General features: G+C 56.0%; 1 protein-coding gene across 1 annotated transcript in view; it reads left to right on the forward strand.

Annotated features, from left to right (window-relative positions):
• AGAP1 (ArfGAP with GTPase domain, ankyrin repeat and PH domain 1) overlaps positions 1-21,497 on the forward strand; it is a 432,072-nt gene that overhangs the window by 397,460 nt on the left and 13,115 nt on the right. Inside the window, exons 14-16 of the mRNA XM_025045420.1 lie at positions 943-1,020; positions 15,778-15,932; positions 19,009-19,099. Coding sequence (XP_024901188.1) covers positions 943-1,020; positions 15,778-15,932; positions 19,009-19,099 — 324 coding nt within the window. The remainder of the gene's footprint in view (positions 1-942; positions 1,021-15,777; positions 15,933-19,008; positions 19,100-21,497) is intronic.

A 21,497-nucleotide genomic window follows, 5' to 3' on the forward strand; every position in this document is an offset into this window, starting at 1 on the left:
GACCGTCACTGACCACGCGGACGTGCGTGATGGTGACGTGTGGCGGGCCTCGCCCTGCAGCCCTTGGGTCTATGGCTGGTCTTAGCTACATTTGCCTGGAGACTTGCTCCACTGAGCCACTTCGGCACAGGTGTCGCATTCCCCAGGGGCGGGGGCTGATGAGGTGAGAATGTCCCCCAGCCAGTGACTGCACACAGCGTGCGGGTGGGCATGCTCCGCCAAGCTCAATGGGTTCTGCCCTTGACTTCGAACCCAGGTTTCCTCCCTCTGTGGGGAACGTGGTGTTTGTCTTTGTCCCCCGGGCACTTTGTCCAGTGCACTGAGCACCGTGGGAGGCGTGTGCTCTCTGGGGTCCTCGGCGCTCTGTCCAGAGCCCCCAACAGCCGGCTAGGGAAGTGCCTCTACCCTCGGAGCACAGCCAGATGGTGGCAGCTTTGCTGGGGGAGGTTACGTGTTGCGGGGTCAGCAGGGAGGGCGGTCTTCACTTTTCTCTCGGCTCTGGGTGTTAGCGCCTCCCTCCTGCAGCGCACACGGGACGGCGAAAGGCCAGGGTCTCTCGACAGCCTGCCAGCATTTTGCCAAATCAAAGGGCTCATGGCCGCTGGCATCCTAGCACCTTCAGAAGACGCCACCAGCCCCCAAGGAAAAGGCCAGCTTTGCAGTCTGGAGCAGCCGCGCGGGGACAGGGCTGCATGGGCTTCCTCCCCTGGGCACCTGTTCGCTCTTGCGCAAGCCTAACGCCGGCCGGCAGCCTCCGCGCCCCGCCCCCGAGTGCCCCCGTGCGCCCCGCGGGGAGGCCCACCTGCGCCCACCGCCCCTCGGGGAACATGGAGTGACGTCACGTGCTACTCTGACGTTTCTTTTCTCCGCTTTTCATTCGTTTTCTCCTTTTTTTGTTTTCTCTCTTTCCCCCCGCCCCCCTTTTCTGCTGTCGGGATGCAGCCAAACGCAAAGCGTGGAAACTAAACCGTGTTGGTAGCCTGCGAAATTTATACAGCAGCAGCAGCACCAACACCGAAGGTAACGCCCCCTGCGTCCGCCCCGCCCCTGCAGCGCCGCGCGCGCCCTCGCGGTGTCTCCGACGCATGGCCGTGGTCCCTCCATCTTTCTGTTTGTGTGTTTTATTTTACCATTCATGTTCCTTTCAGCTTACTTAAATTTTGACCTTTCCCTTCAGTCGTAGGGTAGCGATGTTTAAATTACTTCAGAAACCTATTTTCTCCTCTTTCCCCCCCCCTCCTCTATACATGTGGGCACCCAGTGTAATATTTCCCAAGTTATTACAGTTTTTAAAAGTGTTAGCATCAGGTGTAATGATCTGTAGCCAAATGCAATAGCGTGCCGTGACATTTAAGGAGCAGTCTTAATTTGTTTTGTGGCAACATTCTTTTTAATGCTCTCTGCAGCTCTAATCCAGAGGCGGCCAGGCCGGGGTCATTTGCATGGGCTGCTGTCGCTCGTGAATTCAGTATATTGTTGTGTTTCTAAAGGTCGCCCCGTGCCAGAGTTCACAAATCGACTCGCGCTGCTTCCGTCACTGGAGACAGCCGTCGTTGCTTTTGTATAATGGCAGATTGGATTTTTTTCCCCCCCACCTTCATCTGAACAACATAATTATAAATTGCAATTGCCTTTTTTTTTTTTTTTTTTTTATGATTACAAATGTCAAGGGTCAGAATTATTTTGATGCCGGGCAAAGGAAAACCGCCACCATCAGCCCAAGCCCTTGTAAAGGGGGCCGGCAAACGATACGTGCGATGCAAAATAGGTCACAACCCAGCGATCTCGGTATAATAGGGGGACATTTTTTTTCACTTAAGTGCAAGCCAAATGGGTCAAGTAATCGCGAGCTCGTGCCCTAAGACTAATTGACTTATTTGGGGATGATTATAACTGTAATATTTTTCTTAATGTCACTGTTTTCTGGGCTGTTGATTTTAGCTCTTGCCAAGCAGTGGCATTAAATCTCTTGTAAATTTTAAATTGCACGGTAATTCTGTAAACAAGTCCCTCTCTCCCCATCCCGATCATTAACCTTTGCTGATTTATATCACCGTCCGCTTTTTTTCTCTTCCTTTCACAATTACTCCTGTCTCGCCGCTGAAAGCCCTGCTCTCGGCCAGGAAAAAAATAAAAAATGAATCTGGAAAACAAAACTACATTTTTATGGTGCCTTGTTAAAGACTTATTTTTTTTAATCATTTTTTTTCGGCCCTCAAGGGGAAATTGTTGTCTGTTAAGGTGCCCGTGGGGCTCGACCCCATGGTATCTCCTTTCAGAGCATTCGGTCAAGAGAGAAAAATAACAGAATTTCAGAAACGGTCGCATGCAGAATCACTTTTGTTGTGTTTCGAAGGGTATTAAGATACTCACTTGCTGTTTCTCAACGTTAGTTTCTCGACTTGAGCTACGTGTCATTTCTCCTCACTGTGACCTTATCAAATATGTGTTTCTTTTGTGTGTGCATTTGTCACAACAAATTTGTCTACTGGCTTACGGCCTTCCAAGAAGGACGTATGACGTCCGGTTTTGCATGAGGTTGTGTGCAAAGGCGGGGGGCAGTAAGGCAGATGGTTCCCCCTGAGACTCGCTGACGGGGCCCTCCTGGAGACACTGGTGGGCCGAAGCTCACAACAGGTGTGACTTTGCAGAAGCGGGAACTTCTCAGCCTTGACCGATCAGGTAACCCCTAGTGTCTCTTCCGCTCCGCATCCTGGGTGGGGAGGCGATGCATGCCGCTGTCGGAAATCTGTAAATACCAGGTGACACGGCACACGCGTGTCCATGTCCGTGGCCAACGGCTGCCACACGCAGCCCTGGAGACATTGGCGTAAATGACGGCAAAGCCGGTTCCTCCTCACGTTTCCTCTCGTTTCTGTTCAGTGTTCAGTTGCATTTATGAATCTTCAGTTAAGCGACAGGATCATTCTTCATTTACGTTGGGTTTCTTTCAAGATTAATCCGTGTACGTGCACAATTTCATTTCATACGGCTTTTAATGGTGTGTTACTGAATGCACATAATTACCTAGAATAAATGACCAAAGTGCCTTTCCGATTGCCGGTCCTTTGATGTATGACGTCACCACGTATTCTGTCTATAAAACGATGCTTTATGAAAATTCGCATCCCGAGCGTTCTGACTTCTGTTGGACCTGAGGCCTCGAATGTCACACCAAATGTGCCCGTCCCCAAGCGGAGTCGTCCTTACAGTGGTTCGCTGGCCCGCTTTGCTCAGAGGTACCCATGAGACAGCAAAACACAGTCGACGCCAGAGTTTCTGCCGAGGGGGTTAGAACGTGAGTTTAAGGAGCGAGGAGAGGGCCCCGGCCGGCAGCCGGGCCCTGTCCCAGCAGCCCGCCCGCTCGTCTCTGGCCTGCGGTGCAGCTGGGGGCCCGCGTCCCCCTTTCCAGATCTGGAGAGTCCAGCTCAGACCCTGTGGGACTCACCTGGGCGCTCAGATGGGTGCGAGGTGGGCGGACCGCGATTGGAGCCCCGTGGTCTTGCTGCAAAGCCCCTTTTCTCGTGCGGCCCTCCCGTCCCATTCCTGGACTACAGTGTCACCTAGGCTCCTTGGCACCCTGCCCGCTCGGTGTTGTGTCACGGTGGGAAATTGGGGTTTAGACAAGTGATTTTCTGCAGGACCAACAGCGAGCACGTTCGGGCAACAGGACATGTGCCCGGCCATCTCAACTCCAGGACCCCCTCCCGGGTCCCCACTGCGGGGATGGCAGGCGTGGGTGAGAACAAACGAAACAGGACTGTTTAGGAAAACACACGTGCGGGAGTAGAAGACAAACAAAAGCATCTTCTTTTTTGCTGCCTTCTGTCCATTCGGGCTAATTATCTCTGATACCAAGGTGGAGACCTAACTCGTATGTAGTATATTGCACTGATTTCTAAATCTCTCTTACTCAGTTCTTCCTCAAGGCTGGTGATATCTCAATTCCTGCTACAGGGGTACAACTTTAATTATCTCATCTCGGGAGCCTGTGAAGTGGGGCGGAAGGCCTGTTTGTGTTGGGGTTCCCCGACGCGTGGCTGCCCCCAGCCCAGGGAGAAGCCATCTCAACGGCAGGTGCTGGGCTAGGCGAGGGGGCTCGGCGCTTTGGTGAACACCTTTCTGAGAAAGAACCGGAAGAACCAGCAGAAGGGCGGGCACCGTGGGGAAGGGGTCCCTCCCGTGGGGTTCTGTGCGGGCACCGCCCCCAGCAGCCGTGGGGTCACGCGGAGCCCACGGGCCCGTCCTCAGGCCTCGCCTGCCCCGCACACCTGCGACAGGCCGACGGGCCTCCGCTGAGAGTCGGGTGAGCAGATAGGCTCTGGGTGGTTAAGCCGTCTGTGCTCTTACGGAAGAAAGCATCGCCCGTGCGCTTCTGAAGCGGAAATGGGAAAAGGGAAGGTGTGCTGGAGGACGAGGGGCGTTTCTCGGGGTATCCGGTCACCCACAGTGTTGGACCTGGACAGGCCGCTTCGCACTCTAGATGGCGTGGGCGTCCACGTGGCCAGGTGCAGCGTCAGCCCGCAGGCTCGATTCAGCCCTGCGCACAGGGGCCCGTTTCTGCGGGTCTGGAACTTGCCCCAGAGACAGGTCTGTGAAGCCTCTGTCTGGGGCGCCTCCCCGGCCTCTGCGGTTCCAAGCAGGCCCTGCCATGGAGAAGCACGGGTCCTTCGGAGGACACGCATGGCGACGCGGCCACATGCCTCAGACCGAGCCGGTGCCACCCCCTGCCGCCTCTGGGTAGCTCCGCCGAGCGGGCAAGACCCGTTGCTCCTGCAGTGCCTGAATGCAGCCCCCGCCCCAGAGGCGCCGGCAGCCTCCCACGCGGGCGGGCTGCCTCCCCACTCCGCATCACGCCACGCACATGCAGCCAGACGGACTGGATCAGACACTTTGCAAAACCGTGTGTTTGTGACAGGCCTCGTGGACAGCGGTTTCAGGCCCAGACTCTGAGCCGGCGGTCTGGTCCAGTTCTCACGTCCGCACGTCTTAGCTTGAGCTTCGGGCCATCGACTCTCACGCTGTGCCTCAGTTTCCTCATCTGTGAGCTGGCAAGATGATGCCTACTTCAGAGGCAGAGAGGACGAGTCGGTGAGTTAACATACCCAGAGGTACGTGACACAGGCCCCCCACCTGCCACTATGAGTAGCTGCCGCAAAGTCCCTGTCATTCAAAGAAAATTCAGACATTTGAGCATCAGTTACATCCCGAGGAGCAGGGATTCGAGAAGAAATGTCCAAAAACATAAGGGGGCGGGTAAAATCGAGTTTCTTCTTCCCCAGACTTTAAATCCTCCCTCTCCAGTTCCAACTGTCATCCTCAAAGAATCAGCAAGGTGGAAATTTGGGTCAGGATTCAGACACGCTGGGACCGACCCCAGCTCGGCCCGGTCCCAGCTCTGTGTCCGGCGGTTGCCGGGCCTCGCCTCCCCCACATACGGTCATTTTTCTAAAACGAAGACAATAAAAGCCACCTCGGAGTGTCATCGAAGGCGTCAAGTAAAGCCTGCGAAGCCCTTCCCACACGTGACAGGGACCACAGTGGTCATCGTTAAGTCGTTATAAAGACTTAACAGATAGGAAAATAACTCCGAGGACGCACTCCGCGGAGAGACGCCAAGGCACCATTTCTCAGGCCTGTCGCATGTGTCAGTTCAGGGCGGCATCGGGCAAAGCCAGCACGGGTCGACGTGGCCGGCACAGATTTAAGATCTCATGCAGATGAGTTTCCATATGAGAAACTCATGGGAAATAACTCCAGAATTGACTTTCTGGGGAGAGAAACAACATGGCTGGTTTTCCCAGCCTCCCGTAACCATCCGAGTGCCCAGCAGCGTACGGGAGAGGACACCTGGGGGAAGTGAAGGCCAACGTGGCAGGTGTGACGGACCTGCATGGCCTTGTCTCCGGGTTCCCACCCTGCACCCCGAGCAGCGGAGGAAGCCCTGGGCCGGCCGGCCTGGCGGAGCCCATGCCATCCACCATCGGGAGGGCGGGACTCTGAAAAGTGACACATCGGAGCCCGAATGAGTAACAGGTATGGAGCGCTGCTCAGCGACTCAGATAAATCACAACCGATGCCTGCGGTTTCTCTCTCGAAACCGAAAGCTCGGGCCTTGAGCTCTCGCGGGACGCCTGGGCCGTGAGCAGTGCACATCCATCCTCTGCATCCTGAAACGTTTTCCATTTTGGATCCGATACTTGATTTTTTCAGGAGCTTCGTTTTAGACACTCTCCTTCATTTAAGACATCACGGCCCGCTGCGGCTCTGGGAGCTGAAGCTAACAGCAGCGTTTCTGGCTTCCTGCCCCCAGCTCTAAGGTGTTCGGAAGATACAGACCTCCTCCGTGTGTTCGAGAATCTCCCCGTGACAGCGGGTCGCCGCAGACATCCCTAACTTGGTGACCTCCCTCCGGGGACCCGCTTCGTCACAGCGTTAATTCTGCTCTTGTCCTCGGTTAAACACAGTTCAGCCCGTCTGTTGGACACTGGGTTAAACAATGATATTTTCCAAATTCGGAGCTCGCAAAAACATTTACCTGAGACCCGTGAACGTTATGTCTTTAGAATGACCGGAAAGAATGATTTTTTTATTTGAAACGAACAGCCGCTTGCGTGGAAGGAAGGAGCGATTTTGTTATTTTTTGCCTTAAGCGTTGGTTCTGTGCAAAGCTGGACCGTATTTTTTGGATTTCCTTCACAGCTGTCTTTTCCTACAAATGGGAGGAAAATCGAAAATAAAACCGACTTTTTAATTTATTAAACGTGTGTGGTTTTCATCCTAATGGAAATACCTAAACCACATGCCTATGTAACACATGCTTTGAAAGCAGAAATATGCAAGTATTTTACAAATTGTATGCCCCCCAAAAATGAGCGTGAAACCCTGGGGCTGCGTACGGCATGGCCTCGCTCGGGCTCGTAAGGCAGGGTCGTGGCAGACCTCGCAAACACGTCCAGCTCAGCTTCCCACTGGCGAATTGACAGTGGCCACCTGCAGAGCTGGGTTAGGAAGGACTCGTGGCTGGGTCAGGCTCTGTGGGACCATCGCGAAAGTCTTTCCTGGCCAGAGGAAGGGAGGAAGGACACACCTTTGTTCGCAGGTTCCAGCCTGATGCCTCCCTTGCGGATAAAGCTGACTCAGAACGGGTGGCACGCCGCCCCCCGCCCACGCCCCCCGCAGAGCCAGTTGGTAGACGGCAGAGCAGGACGGGCGGGAGAGGGCATTGCCGAAGGGAAGACACTGCAGTGGGAGCCCATGACCTAAGGGACGTGGAGAAGAAGGCGGCGGGAAGGCTCAGGCAGAAACTGGGAGAAACGCGTCACTAATGCTTCTTAACGAGAGAAAAGCGGCCTGGCCAAAGGTCTGTGTTGCTGTCGAGTATCAGGGCACGTCGTGTTTTCTAAAACAAATGCCCAGATTCCATGACAACAGAGGTCCGAAGGGGACAGGGTGCTGCGTTATCGTTACGTTGTTTTTAAGTGGTGACCCACCTGGAAGTCTCTGGGCTCTGCGTGTCCCGGGCCCCTAGCGGCCACCTCTGCAAGCGGACAGGTCCCTCCTCCCTCTGAACAGTGGCGTGTCTGCATGGTTTAGATGACACGTTTTCATCTAAGTACGTCCGTCCTTAAATATGTCGGGAGGGACACTTAGCCTGTGGAGAGAAACGGGCCTCGGGTCCGGGCTCTGGGTTTGTCGGGGATCCGCGACAGTGGGCGCGGGCCCCCGAACTGGTCAGCGGAGGCCTCGGAGTGCGTGACCCCCTCAGACACGCTGGGTTCTTCTGAGTCGGAGGAGCCACCACAGTCCTCGGCGGCGGCGGCGTGCATGTCACACCCACCTCTCGCAGACGTTCTAGGCCGTACGCACCCATTTGGAGCGAAGCTCTGCACCCCGCTGGCCTTTGCGAAAGCACGGGCGATCACTGCAGCCCCCCACCCCAAAGGCAGGCGGATGCATGTGTCCGTCTCCTCCCCGTGCACCCGCTCCCCCAAAATGCATCTGTGCCAGACGTCTCCTGGTGGAAACGACTTCCAAATGTTGCAGCTGCTTTTAGCCCTTTAACCCTTTGTCTGCTAGGATTTTGCAAAAATAATTGATGACTGATTGGCCCATTAACCTTTAAAAAAAAAAAAAGTTTGACAGCCCGGACTTGTGTAATGAGGAGGGATTCCTTGTGAAGTCAGTCTGATGGCGGACTTGCTTGCCCCTGAGGAGGCAAAATTAGCCCCACGGGGCCTCGTCTGCATAGAAACTGGACGCAATTAGTGTAATATCCGGCGTTATCAATGTCTTTGGACATAATTGGGAAGGTTGATTTCGACAGGTTCACGGTGCTAAAATACTGTTACGGGGGACCTTTCCACAGCTCACCGTTAAACCGGGAAAACTGGAAATCCCTCCGAGCCCAATCACAAAACTTTATGGAACAGCTAAAGCCCGAGAACGTCGCTCTGCGAAACGACACGCTTTCTTCCAGGCGTCGGGTGTGGCCGGGCTTCGAGGCTTCACAATGGGGAGCCCGGCAGGTGGAATTTCGCTGGTCCTGTGCGTGTCCGGAACCGAGGAACACACCGTGAACGTGGACGTCGTCCAGAGTTTCTACAACCAGAGTTCTCCCTGATGGAGTGAATCAAATACGGGCCCCTGAGATCGTCCCTGAGAGCAGCTTTGTGTGGGTGAAATGGAGCCACCAGAAATGAAACGGTTGTCACCGCCCCTTCATCCTTCGCGTTTTAAATGGGGGTGACAGGGAGGAGGAACGCTGCGTCTGTCTCGCTGACTGAGTGGCCTCGTGCTGCCAGTTATTGCTTTTATCATTTTTTAGCTAGTTGCTGATCACTAAAACGTCGTCGCTGGGTCGCTTCGTAATGTGAGGGAATCCCCCTGATCTGTTAGTGATGCGAAGAGGCCGCGTCACCTGATAAAAATTCTTCTTTGAGCGGGTTAATGTTCTGTCTCCGCAGAGGAAGGGAGAATATTTGGGTCCGAGGATCGAATGTTTACTTACTGAGCGTCACAGTCACTACAGTGGCGTGCAGGTGTGGGCAAGGACTCGGCCCAGAGAGGCACCAGGTGCCGCTCTGACGAGACGACCAGGCCGCAGGCCGGAGCCCGCCCCTTCCCTACGGTCTCTTCTCTACTGGGTCAGTCGAGACCGGGTTTGGAAGTGACAGACGCCTGTTTAAAGGGGCTTAGGCAAAAAAAAAAAAGTTTGGGGGGAGGGCGGATTGGTTTGTGCAGCCAGCTGTAGGACAGGTGGCTGGAGCCGACAGCGGGGTCACTGCTCCCAGCAACGAAGCCAGCCCCAGGCCCGTCCCGTCCCTGCTCCACTCTGCTGGTCCGCGGCGTCCTCACCTTGCTTAGGCGGCGGCCTCAGTAGCAGAAGGTGTCCTCTCGGGGGAGGGACAAAGGCACCTGCAGCTGTGGGACATGGCTCGACAGGTCCCAGACAGGAGGGGAAGGGGCTCTGTGGCCCCGACTCAGACCCGACAGCCTGGAGGAGGAAACTGGGATCGTGTGCCCCCCCAGAGCAGAGCAGCCAAGAGCATCCCAGGCTCTGATTGTGCTGGTGTAGATGGGGCCGTCCCTCCTCCCCATGCTGACCAATTACTGGTCAGGGAACCATATACCTGGGAACACGGCAGCTGGAAAGTCCCCTGCTTACGACCGTCACACCCATGGCATCGCGTCCCGTCCCCGAGGAGTCTCCAGACGAGACCAGTTCAAAGACAAGCTGAGTTAGGGGTTCCTGGGACAGCCGCTTCTAAAAGGGCCCCCACCTCGCCCTTCTGACGTCAGCAGGGAAGGGAATAACGCAGGCCCTGGGTCGGGGGGACCGCGCCAGCTGCCCCTTGACGCCCTGGGAGAGCTCCTTTCAAAAAAAAAAAAATAGTTCGTGTTTTTAAGAAACAGAAAGCGCTGCTGGCCACTTTGAAAGGAAAATAATTAAATGAGATGATGCCTTTAAAGTGCTGGCGTTTTCCCTGACACAGTCGGAACCTAATTGTACTACATATATATATATATATATATTTGTTTTTTTGTATTTATTATTTCGTCGCAGTGGATTCATCACAAAGAAACGAAGCATTCCGTCACGGAAGTCACACGTGACGTGACGAAATGTGCACCTGCCCCATAATCCTTGTTCTTGTTTATGGTTCATCTTAGGAGGCGGATGGTTCATCTTGGGAGGCAGAGAAAAGTCATAGGGCCGATATAATTCAGTTCTGAAATTCTGACTATCCATAGGTGCTAACGTACTACCTTGTCTCTCAAAAAAAAAAAAAAAAAAGCCACATGAAGATGGTGTTGTGGGAAGCGTGACGCCCTGAGCATGGCTGGGGGCCCTTTGGTGAGGGTGGCGGAGAGTGATGCAGCCAGACCCCGGGCACAGACTTTTCAACCCCCTCCTCAGGCAGCAAGGTGGCCCTGCCACCAGGCCCCGTGTGACGACACCTTCGCCAGGGCCTGAAATCCAGACGCAGCCCGGTGGGGTCGCCCCTGCGCTGACGCAGCGTGGGGTGCCAGCTCCCTCCACCCTCTCCCCATCTTCTCCACGGGGAGCCGGAGCCCTCTCCTCCGGGTGGCCCAGGTGTCCGCTCGCACAGCTCAGCGAGGAGCCCCCTCGGCGTGGCCCTCCCAGGAGAGGTACCATCACCTCTGTGTCTGCCAGCCGTCCCTGCACGCTGCGTGGACGGGACCAGAGGCGTCATCTCTGTATCGAGGCCGAGCCGTTCAGTTAAAATGAAAAACTTCCCCAGAGACGGCTGCGTCGGTGTCTCACTGTGTAGTCAGCTCCTCCTGGGACTGAATGGCCTTGAATACGAGGCTCCACATTCATGCCTGTCCTGTGACTGAAGGGGCTTCGTGTGCGGCGCACACCTTAAACACAGACAGCGCACGTGGCCCCACGCTGTGACACAGAAGTGTTGGTGCTGTGCATTTTATCCGTCTCTTCGTTATTTCTGTAGTCGTGTGCCTGTCCAGGTTTACGGTCACCCCCCAGCGCGCCCCCCTCTGGAAAGAAAACCGTCTCAGGTGAATGGAGTTGTGTGCGTCTGCGCAGTCGGTTCCTACCTGGGACCTGAAACTGAGTGGCTCTGAAGCGGCCCCTCCGTCTCTCCACAGGGCCATAAACCTTGGTGTGCTTTTCCTTGTCATAATCCTGCGCTTCCTGTGGCCAGCACGGCATGTCGTGCAGCGGTCCGGTGACGTTCCCGCTGTCTGTCACGCACAGAGTGTGACGCGTGTCACACTCTGTCACTTGTCTCCACATCTCTCCCTCTCTCTCTCTCGTGTCCGCTGTCCTCATCGTCTGTCCTGTGGTTTAGCCCATCTCCAGATCTGTCCTCCAGCCCAACGCTTGTCACCCTGCCCGTCTGCCGTGGAGGACCTCGTGTTTTTAACAGTTATAATTCGTGTTCCCGGAGGATCTCCCGTGTTTTCTGAGCTGCCTCGTCCATTTTCGTGGTCTCCCTTTTACTCGAAGAGATTGCTTTATTTTATGTCTTTGCACATTTCACACAGTCACTTTAAATTCCGTGTTCATCGTACTTTGGATCTAAGTCTGGTGTCCCGTTTCCCGTGCGTTTGGCGACTTCAGTTTCGAGCTCGCATGTGGTAGTCTCTGCCTGTGGGTTGCTTTCCTGGCAGGAGGATGCTGAGGACCGAGCTGGCCCTGCAGACCGGGGCCGGTGGCCCCTGTGTTTTCAGTAGTGCGGCCCGCGGGACTCAGGTTTCTCTCCCGCACTTTATTATGACCTTGTCTGCTGTGCCACCAAAGCGTTGTCCCTTAAGACCACGTTCACTTTGGCGGGCATTGAGCAGTTACTGCTCACAGTTGTGGTTTTTCAGTGCGTGGCTCTGATTTGGGTCGGGAGACAGAGGGTGGGCTTGGGGCCTGGAGATGATGAGGTTTTACTGCAGTCCATCAATGCGACGAAAAGTTTGTTTTGTAGAGAAGACCCTGCCATGTGTCTCATCTGCCGTATTGCAGGGCGATCTGGTAGGAAGAAGAGGCTGAGTCACAGCCCACGTGGCCCCCGAAGCCAAGCCAGGGCTGGTGGAGAAGCGCTCGCACGTTGGTGCAGGGAGCGTGACCACACCCCTGTTACACAGTGCACTCTGAGGGACTGAGCCAGAGCTGGCGAGAGGTCAGGCAAGGGCCGAAAGTGGAGGAGATGGGGGGCGAGGCCCACGTCGGGGGACCTTGGCAAACAGCAGCCGATCGGAGGGCAGTGGGCGGCGGAGGAGGGCGGAATGCGGGCGATTTCGAAGTTCCGTCACTAGAGGTGGCATCATGGCCACTCACTGAAACAGTGCGACCCAAAGAGCAGCAGTCAGAGGTCGTAGCAGATGTAGTTTAGGCACGTCCATTTGACGTGAGGGCCGAATATTAGAAGAATATCTATGCATATTTAAAATCCCAAAATGACTAGATTCCGGGGTCAGAGAGACGGATTTGAGAGCCGTGCACACGTAGCGGAGGCGGCTGTCCGAGCGTGGGCAGTAAAGGGACCCTGGGCCGCAGCCGGGGAGCGGGGAGGACCGTGCAGTGGACCGGGAGCACGCCTTCGCCCACGCCGTGAAGAGGGGCGGGCACGTCTGGAAGTTTGCAAGAAATGAATTCTGACGTTCCTGCGAGCACGCGAATATGTCTGTTCCCGTGGCAGGTGTTGCGTGCATCGGGAGACGCCGTTTACATAATTAACAGGGCACAGCCGACCTGCCCGTCAGCACTTTAATTTGGAAGTTCGGTCTTTGCGTGAGCACTGAGAACATTTCAGCGGACGCCACCCAGGACCACAGCTGCACTAGGGGGAGACAAAAACAGATGCTCCGTGCCGTGGACCTCCACGTGTCCGCTGCTTGGCATTTAGTCAGCTGAGAGTTTCGCGCACCTGTCCCCGTCACGCAGAGACGCTGAGATGTGCCTCCTGCGTGCCGGAGCCCTGGCGCCTGCGGGAGGGGCTGACAGCCGCGGGCCTGGGCCGTCCTGCAGTGCGAGCCAGTGAATGTCGCTCGGGATTCTGGCACGAAATTTGAACAGGAAAGCTTTATGGCAGGCCAGTGGTGCAGAAATGTCACTGGGAAGCTCATGATGACAGTATTGTTCAATGAAAGATCCAGTAAATCCTGGTCAGAGGGAGCTTTGGAAGGTGCATTTGAGTGTCACAGATTAAAAGAAGCAAGAGCCTGTCCAGTAAGTCTGGTCAACAGGCGCCACTTTCCGCCCCTGATTAGCAGGTTTTCCTGATGGCCCAGCGGAGACTTGCACAGCTCTCTCGTGCTTTGCCTGTCTCTTCACCAGGGTGGTTGTGCATAAAATACGTGAATTGGGGGACACTACCTTATAGAATCAATATAGAAAATGCTGTAATTCATGGTATTAGGACGTAAAGCTGGTGGATCAAGAAGCGGAACCTCTTAAAATCTGCAGGCATAGTGTCTTAGCGAGTCATTGCAGGGTATGATTGTAGGTCAGCCACGCGGACACCTGTTTGAAAGTCACAGCCAGTTTTTTCGAATGAAAATCCCAACGGATCCCCCTGCATCCAAGGGCGTTACTGGGGTGGGGGGGGCCTGCGACACCCCTCCCCCAGCCTCCCCTGCCTTCCCTTCCACAGCAGGTGGAGTGTTCTGCTTCTGCAGAGACACGGGGGTCAGTCGTTGACTTCGGAACTCAGTGGATTGGGGCAGAGTCTCCCATGACTCCCCTCACTTTGTGCACTCAGCACTAGCTCTCCAGAACTCTGGGACCCCAGAGAGTCAGAGGTCGGGTACTCACATACCTGCGGGGGTCAAGACTTCCTCCGGAGCCTCCTGTGCCTCACCTGGCTCTCCACCTGCTCCCCTCCCTCCCACCATGGAATACCCCTGCCCAGCCCCTCCCTGAGATTTCCAGGGTCCGGCCCAAGTGAAGCCCAGCTTAGCCCCCGTCCAGGGATGGGCCTGACAGCCAGGGCCAGGCATGACACATCCGCCCCACCCACGGCCGCAGTGCACCTTCGTCTCAGGAGCTTCTGACAAGCCCAGGGAGGGTCAGAGACCTTTGCGAAGCTGGCGGAAGCGTGGACTCTGGTCTGAGATGTCCGCGCCCCCCCGGGGCTGGGCACGCTGACAGAAGCCCCCACCAGTGGTTTCACAAAAGGATGTGCCCGCCCTCCCTATGTTCCCGTTCCCTTCAGAGCAAGGTCCACGGGTTCAAGCCCAACGCACAGGAGGCGAAATCCCAGAAGAGCAACGATGCTGATTTTACATGGAGCGCGAGGCCATCATTAATGGAGCACGTAAAGGCTTTGCACAAAAGTGGCCTAGCCCCGTCTCTGCGGCACGGGGCGGTGGTTTAGGGAAGCGGCTCCCCAGACCCAACTGTGTGTTAAGAAGGACACGAGCGTCCCTCCGGGCCCTGTCCCCACCCACTCTGGGGTCAGTGGGATCCAGGGAGAGGTCTCAGCCTCAGGAGTGGGTGCTGCTTCTCTCCGAGACTAGAGGGGACGAGGGACAATGGCTGGCGGCCGTGGTGGCTTCAGAGATGAGCGAGCGTCCTTGTCCTGCAGTGAGGGGCATCCTGGTGGGGCGGAGCCTGGAGACGGGGCGGGGCCTGGAGACAGGGCGGAGCCTGCAGAAGGCGGGGCCAGCTTGTCAGCAGGGAGCCCAGCAGCAGTGAAGGGCCCCTCTGGCTGTGCGGGGCGCTGGGGCTCGGAGGCGGCCTAGAGGAGCCGAGTGGCCGTGTGGGTGCCTGAGACAGTAATTAAGTGCAGCCGTGGTCAGCAGGTCGGCCGGCGGGGTGTGACCATGTTTAGTCACGTGCTCAGCAGGTGGCGTGATGCCGGGGATTCACAGGCCGGGGATTGGAAACAATGAATCAGAAGAGATGGTCCCCAGAAGTCCCGCCCGAGGCCTCCTGGCGGGCGTTCGTGACCGGTCATGTTTCCATGAGGCCTCTCCCGTCGTCCCTTTTGTTTCTGTGGCAGGAACGGGGTAGATGAGAAAGGACAGATGCCGACGTGGGACGGGGTGTCCCCATGGCCTGGGCCCCATGTCGGCCTGAGTCAGGACACGTCATCGAGCCAGCGGAAACCCCGGGAAGCAGGTGGCCTTGCCCCCCATGGTGAGGGTGTCAAAAGTGGCCTCGGAGGGGCCCAGCACTTGTCCAGGAAGCTGGGCGTGGCACGCGGAACAGCAGGATTTGATGCAAGTCCAGCTCCTCCCAGTGCAGACGGCCACCCCACGGCGGCTGCGAGTCCCTCCAAAGGGCCGGGCCCCGCTCACGCTCCCCGTCAGAGGACGAGGAGTCAGAGCCGCTCCCGTGTGACAGGCCCTCTGCCGGGAGAGAACAGGACCCAGCACCCCGCTTTGCTGCGGTGTCTACGGCCGACACACAGACGCCTACAAAGAAGTCACAGCTGCGCCCTGAGGTCAGCAGCGTTAACTTAATTTTCACCCCGCAGGCATCAGCGGTCGGCAGTAAGTCCCGAGGTCGTTTCCCGCATTGCTTCGTCTGTACCCAGCGTAGGGACGCTGACATCACACACCGCTTTTCACCTTTCCCACGCCCTGGGCCTTGGTCGGAACCCAGCTGGGCCAGGAGGCCCGGAGGACGAGGTCCTGGGTGCTGGCAGGTCCGCAGAGGCGGCTCTGCAGTCTACACGCCGCCAGCCCCACCCGGGCGGCCTGAACCCAAAGGCCTCTTCGGACCGAGGCCTGGCACAGGGATCACGGTCGCACAAAAGCTGAACTCTCCACCACCCCTCCCACTCTGTGTTTCAGAACAAGAAGAAAACTTCGAGTTTATCATCGTGTCCCTCACGGGCCAGACGTGGCACTTTGAAGCCACCACGTACGAAGAGCGTGATGCGTGGGTCCAAGCCGTGGAGAGCCAGATCCTCGCCAGCTTACAGTCCTGCGAAAGCAGCAAGAACAAGGTAAGGCCCTTAGCAGCCTGTGCCACCCCCGGGCTCAGGCGCCCCGACCGTCTGAGCGGAACGGAGGGGACAGCGTCACGTGGTACGTGCACGCGACAGGACCCCGGTGTCCTTCTGAGAAAAGAAGCTAAATAACAGGAAAGGTAAACACTTCGTGTTGATTTGTATCGAATATCACATGCTGGTGCCCTCGCTCCACCATGTCCGCATGGCAGGAAATCCCATTTTAAATCCACACTCTCTCGGCCAATCCCGGACATGAAGCATTGACCTTTGTACTGCGGATGATGGAATCTCTTGGACTCTTGTTGCTTGTGTGTCTACATGTAATTTTGTTTTAGGCAGAAAACACTCAGGAAAAGTGGTGCAGATTGAAAAAACGCACTGTTCTGTTTTCCTAAGTGCACAGAATTTAAGTCCATGTCAAGTTAGAACTGACTCTTGTTACAGTTGGAGAGGAAGTGTAGGCGTCACAGGTGAGTGTGCAGGGGCTTGGAGTAGAGGAAGTGTAAGTGCGCACAGGTGAGCGTGCAGAGGATTGGGGAGAGGAAGTGTAGGCGTGCACAGATGAGTGTGCAAGGGTTTGGGGAATATACAGTGTCTATTTTCGAAACTCTACTGACAAAGTCTGGTATGTGCGTTGTTCCATAATTAGAGGTAATTATTTTACATTTATTTAGCCAGGAAAAAAAAAAAAAAACTTTAACCTGCATTTTCTAGTTTCGTGCTCAGCGATATTTCTCGTACAAAAGTCATTTTTCCCCATTTCCTTTTTGCCATCATGGATTCCTTCAAGTTCATTATTTTAATGCTTGGATGTTTCTGACCCCTTTTCTGGGACATTGTAGAGTCTTGGAGAGCATTTCGATTTTTCAAACTATGGTCAGCTGGGAACTGAGAGAAAGGACATCACCCACAGACCCCCAGTTTCATTTGAAGCAGTTTGAAGAAATTCCTGCCGACGATTTATGTTCAGCTTTGTCATTAAGAAGGGAGTCTATCTTTCAGAAAGACGGAGTGTCTTTATTACCCTCTTTAACCAGGGTAAACCCCACCACCGTCATTGTTATAATGTAATTTGCTTCTCTGTTTTAAAGCTGTTTTATACCCAAGGTGGGGAGAGTCGCTGCCCTTTATTTCTGGGCACCTTACCTAAATGAGTCACCGACATGGCTCCCCAAGCAAACGCCAATGCTTCCGGGTCCCCTCGCCTGTGGGGAACGGTGACATGTGGCACCCACACAGCATGGGGAGTTCAGGTTCAGAACAGGAGCGACGAGGGCCTGTGTCACTGAACACATCTCCGAATGTTGTACAAAATCACCGCGTCTCGGGCGGGCTCCATGCCCACTGCGTCAGCCGGATTCCGGGGGCCTGGCAGAACACCGGCCTTTTCTGTCTCACACCTGGCCAGACTCTTCCTGCTCCATGAAAACAGACGGCACCACCTGGGCCTGAGTCAAACAGCAGCCTGAGAATGCTGTGCCTTTCCCACCCCCGCACCGACTTGGCCTTGGGCGGACTCGCTGAGCCCTTGAGAAGGCAGACCCACACTGGTTCACCCGGGCGTTGGCTGCACAGGGGTGACAATGCACAGCGTGAAAGTCACACCCCCAGGGAACAGCTCGAAGATAAAGTACAGACTCAGTCGAGAATGAGCTATAAGGCATGTTAGCTGCTTGTGGATAATTCAGAGTGGGTAGCAGGTGTGGACGGACATACGTATGTATCCATACCGCAGAAGTTACACAGGTAGACGGAGACAGCCAGACACATCCTTGTATGCGGACACACACACATACTTTGAGTACTTGAGTATCTAAACATACTCTGAGTATCTAAACAAAGGGAATAAAACTCCAATGATGCATTGTGCTAATTAGACAGTGGCGATTAATAAGTTATCATTGATAACTAGGTAGTAAGCAATAAATTGCTTCAATGAAACAATTTGACATGAGATGGTTCAGTTTACGAAGAATTCTTATACAACAATCAAGCTTATTATTCTCAGCATCCTCTGAAATTTTTTGGCTTTAGCCATTAGAGTAAATGAAATGTATGCCTCATGAACCTTAAAACCGTTACGTATCCTTCTACCTGACACCTCCGCTTCCCGGAATACATTCTTCCTTCCTCAGTGATCACAAATGCAAGCAAAGATTCAGGAACGAGCATGTTCTTTACAGCACTGTTTGCAACAGAAAAATTGGAAACAACCATCAAAATAAATTTCAGAAACAAGTCGTAAGCGGAATATCATGCAGCTTAAAATGATGATTTAAAATGATGACGTTAGGGAATACATGATGGCATTGAGAGGCGACAACGTGTCATTAGGCAGAAGAGGCATATTTCAAAACAAGAGATACTATGCTGGCTTTTTAAAAAGTAACTCACATGTAGACAGCTGTGTGTAGGAAAAGCCTATAAGAACAGATGTCAGGATGTTAATCAGACTTAACCGTGAGAATCGTATCACAGTTTATGGATGTTCACTTTGCTCTGTCCCCCTTCTGTATTTCCTGAACTTGACATTGAGGTTTAAGAATAAACACCCCAGCTGCACTCACACTCCTCCCTGCCCCACGTGGTCAGTGCCTGTCGCTGTAGCAACCGAGAGAGTCTTCAGACAAATCGTGGAGCGTGCTGTGGACGTGGGCTCCTGCCGTGTATCGTAACGGTGCCGATTAAGCCCAACCCTTCCCAGACGAGCAGAGTACGTCTTTCCCATTCTCTAATCTGCACGCACGACAATAAAAACACGTTACCCAGTTTCATCCCTCGTCCGCGTTCACGCAGAAGTGATCCGGGCTTAGCTCTTCTCTCCCGTCCCGCTGTCTCATCTGGTGAATCTTAACACGGGCTATGTCCCCACTGTGTGACTGTGTGTATGTTGCATTCTCCGCCCGTTATTCCTTTTCCTAAAGACCTCGGAAGAGGAGCCGCTGTTCGAAGTGGCCCTCGTCCTGTCTTAGCTCCCGATCTGTTTGACGTTGCCCTGGCGCTGTGAGTCGAGGCACATGTTTCTCTCGGAGCTCTTACGTCTCGCAATTGTGTCTCCCTGTATGTCCAGTCCCGGCTGACGAGCCAGAGTGAGGCGATGGCCTTGCAGTCGATACGGAACATCCGAGGGAACTCGCACTGCGTGGACTGCCAGACCCAGAGTAAGTGGGGGCGGGGCCGTCGGGCCGAGCCAGGGTCGCAGTGGCCTCCCCGTCTGTGTCCGTCCGTCCGTCCGCCTCGGTCCTTGCAGCCCTGTAAGAGTCGCTGCTGCCGTGGGCCCCGTCTGTTATGGGGCAGGAAACAAAGAGCCTGAAGCTCGGGCGATAGGTCCCAGGTTACAGGACGGCGAGGGTGGCAGGAGTCACGCCGAGTGCTCCGCCTGCATGGGGCCCGAGATGAAGGACTCGAGTAGCCGACACGTGACAGAGGCTTTTTTATTTTAAGTCATAAAAAGGCATATCCAGTGCGGGGGACAGTGCTGGGAAGTGTCCCGCCCATGTGGATGATGCACTGTGAGGGCCTCCACGGGGCAGATTGGCAGCGTACAGAGACAGTGTTGATGAGGTGGACGTCCCCTCCCGCTGGCCGTGACCCCCAGGACGATGCCGGGGGTGGGCGGGGGCCAAGGCCCAGCCTCAGAGGTGCCCGTCACAGCGCCGTCTGTAGAGCAGCACGTCACAGCTCCCCAGATGCGCAGAAACTGGGGAACCGTTCACGGGGTGACATCGTCTCCTCGAGAAAGAGTGCACGAACTCGAAAGTCGAGTGAGAAACATCCGCTGAGGTGCCGAAGCTTCGTGACGCGTTGCGTGTCTGGGGCGGGAGTCCCGAAAAGCCCAGTGACTCCCTCGGGTGTTTGGGGAGAGAAGGCTGCGTTCCAGGGTTTGACGCGGAGTCTCTTTGGTGATCGGGGCCGTCGAGCTTTCCACAGTGAACGCGTCCGTCTGGGGAAATTGTCCTGCCGCGTCTCCCTCATGCATCCTCCTGGCCCCTGAGCCCGATCTACAGTTTCTTGCGGGAATATGTAGGGACCTCTGCAGGTCCCTCTAGTGTCATGGCCAGGAGGCGTCCCTCGTGCCCCGGGGGTCTGGCAGGTCAGACAGGTGTGAGCAGGGGTCGGCCGGAGGGCAGGCCGATTGCCACAGGTGTGGCAGACGCATGGACACTTGGGGAATCCCGGCCCCCACATCCTCCGCCTGGGGAGGGCACAGCCACACCCTGGGCTGTCAGTCCCAGGAACCAAGCCCAGGCCCTCCCGCTGGAGATCGCCACCCTGGACCCTGAGGGGCCCAAAGCCACAGCCAGAGGCAGGGGACAGTCCAGAGCTTTAAGGAGGCGGGGCTCCCATGCCAGTGCCGGGACACGGAGAAGCGTCCCCCCTATCACTAGGTAATGGCCGTGGGGATGCTCACGCACTGACGTTGACGGGAAGTTATTCTCACCTGTTGGAGCAGAGGCGAGGCCCCAGCCACAGGGTGCTCATGAGAGGCCACACCTGGCAGCCATCGGTCTCCTCCGGGGCAGTCACGGGTCACGGCGTCCTCCGGGGCAGTCACGGGTCACAGTAACTCCACCTCCCGCCCTCAGTGCCGCTGGTGCCACAGAAGTCTGCACACAGTCATCAGATTGTGTCCTGCACGTGGCTGTCACCTTCAGTTCCGGCACCAGGGCTGAGTCTCGGAGCTGCTGAGGCTTGTAGGGGAGGGGTGGGGACAGTGCTCTGAGTCTTAACAAGGGGCTGTTGGGGTGCCGTGTCCATAGCTAGCCCATGGAGGTGCCGTGGCGGGGGGTGGGCTTTGAAACCTGACGAGACAGTCTCACGACAGGGCAGGTGAGCCACGCAGGGATCCAGATGTGCGCAGTGGCCGTGGGGACACCGTGCGAAGTATTGGCCACGGCACTCAGTGATGGCCCAGCTGTGGGGGCGTGGAGGAGACGTGATGGCCAGAGGGAGTGGTGAGGGACGAGGAGCTCAGCATCAACTCGGCTGGAAGTTCTGTGGGCCGCGTGCCCTCTGCACCTGTACTGCTGGGGCTCCCGGGAATTCTCACGTGACTCGGGGAGGTGCCCGCACCGCGTGTGCCGCACAGACCTGCAGAGTTTGCCCCCTCGTAGGACCTGCCGTTGGAAGTGAAGGTGGGGTCGCCCGACGTGGGTATGGCGTTTCCAGCAGACCGCCTGCCTGCCTGCCATGCGGCAGGTCGCTGCCGGCTCTGACCGATTTTGTCATAGTGGCCAGCGCTGTCCCCAGCACAGTGAGCCTGTCCCTTCCCCCTTCTCCTTCCCCCGTCCGCTCCCACCACACCAGCTCTGAATGGCAGTGGCAGCCGCCGGCGGGTTTTGAGTGGGGTGTGTGACACGATCGGATCGGCCGTGTCCACCCCTGGCTGACGTGTGGAGGGTGGACTGCGGGGAAGTGGAGGGCGAGGCTGCAGACAGGAGGCGGAGGCGCCCCGCATTCTGCCGGTGCGTGGGAGCAGGGCGGGGCCGGGCTGGGGGACTGTGGCCTTGGCGGTCAGGAGCGTTGGAAGAATCGGGGCAGGCTCCCGGGGTCCTGACT

Source organism: Pteropus alecto, unplaced genomic scaffold (assembly GCF_000325575.1).
Source record: "Pteropus alecto unplaced genomic scaffold, ASM32557v1 scaffold143, whole genome shotgun sequence".
Classification (NCBI taxonomy): domain Eukaryota; kingdom Metazoa; phylum Chordata; class Mammalia; order Chiroptera; family Pteropodidae; genus Pteropus; species Pteropus alecto.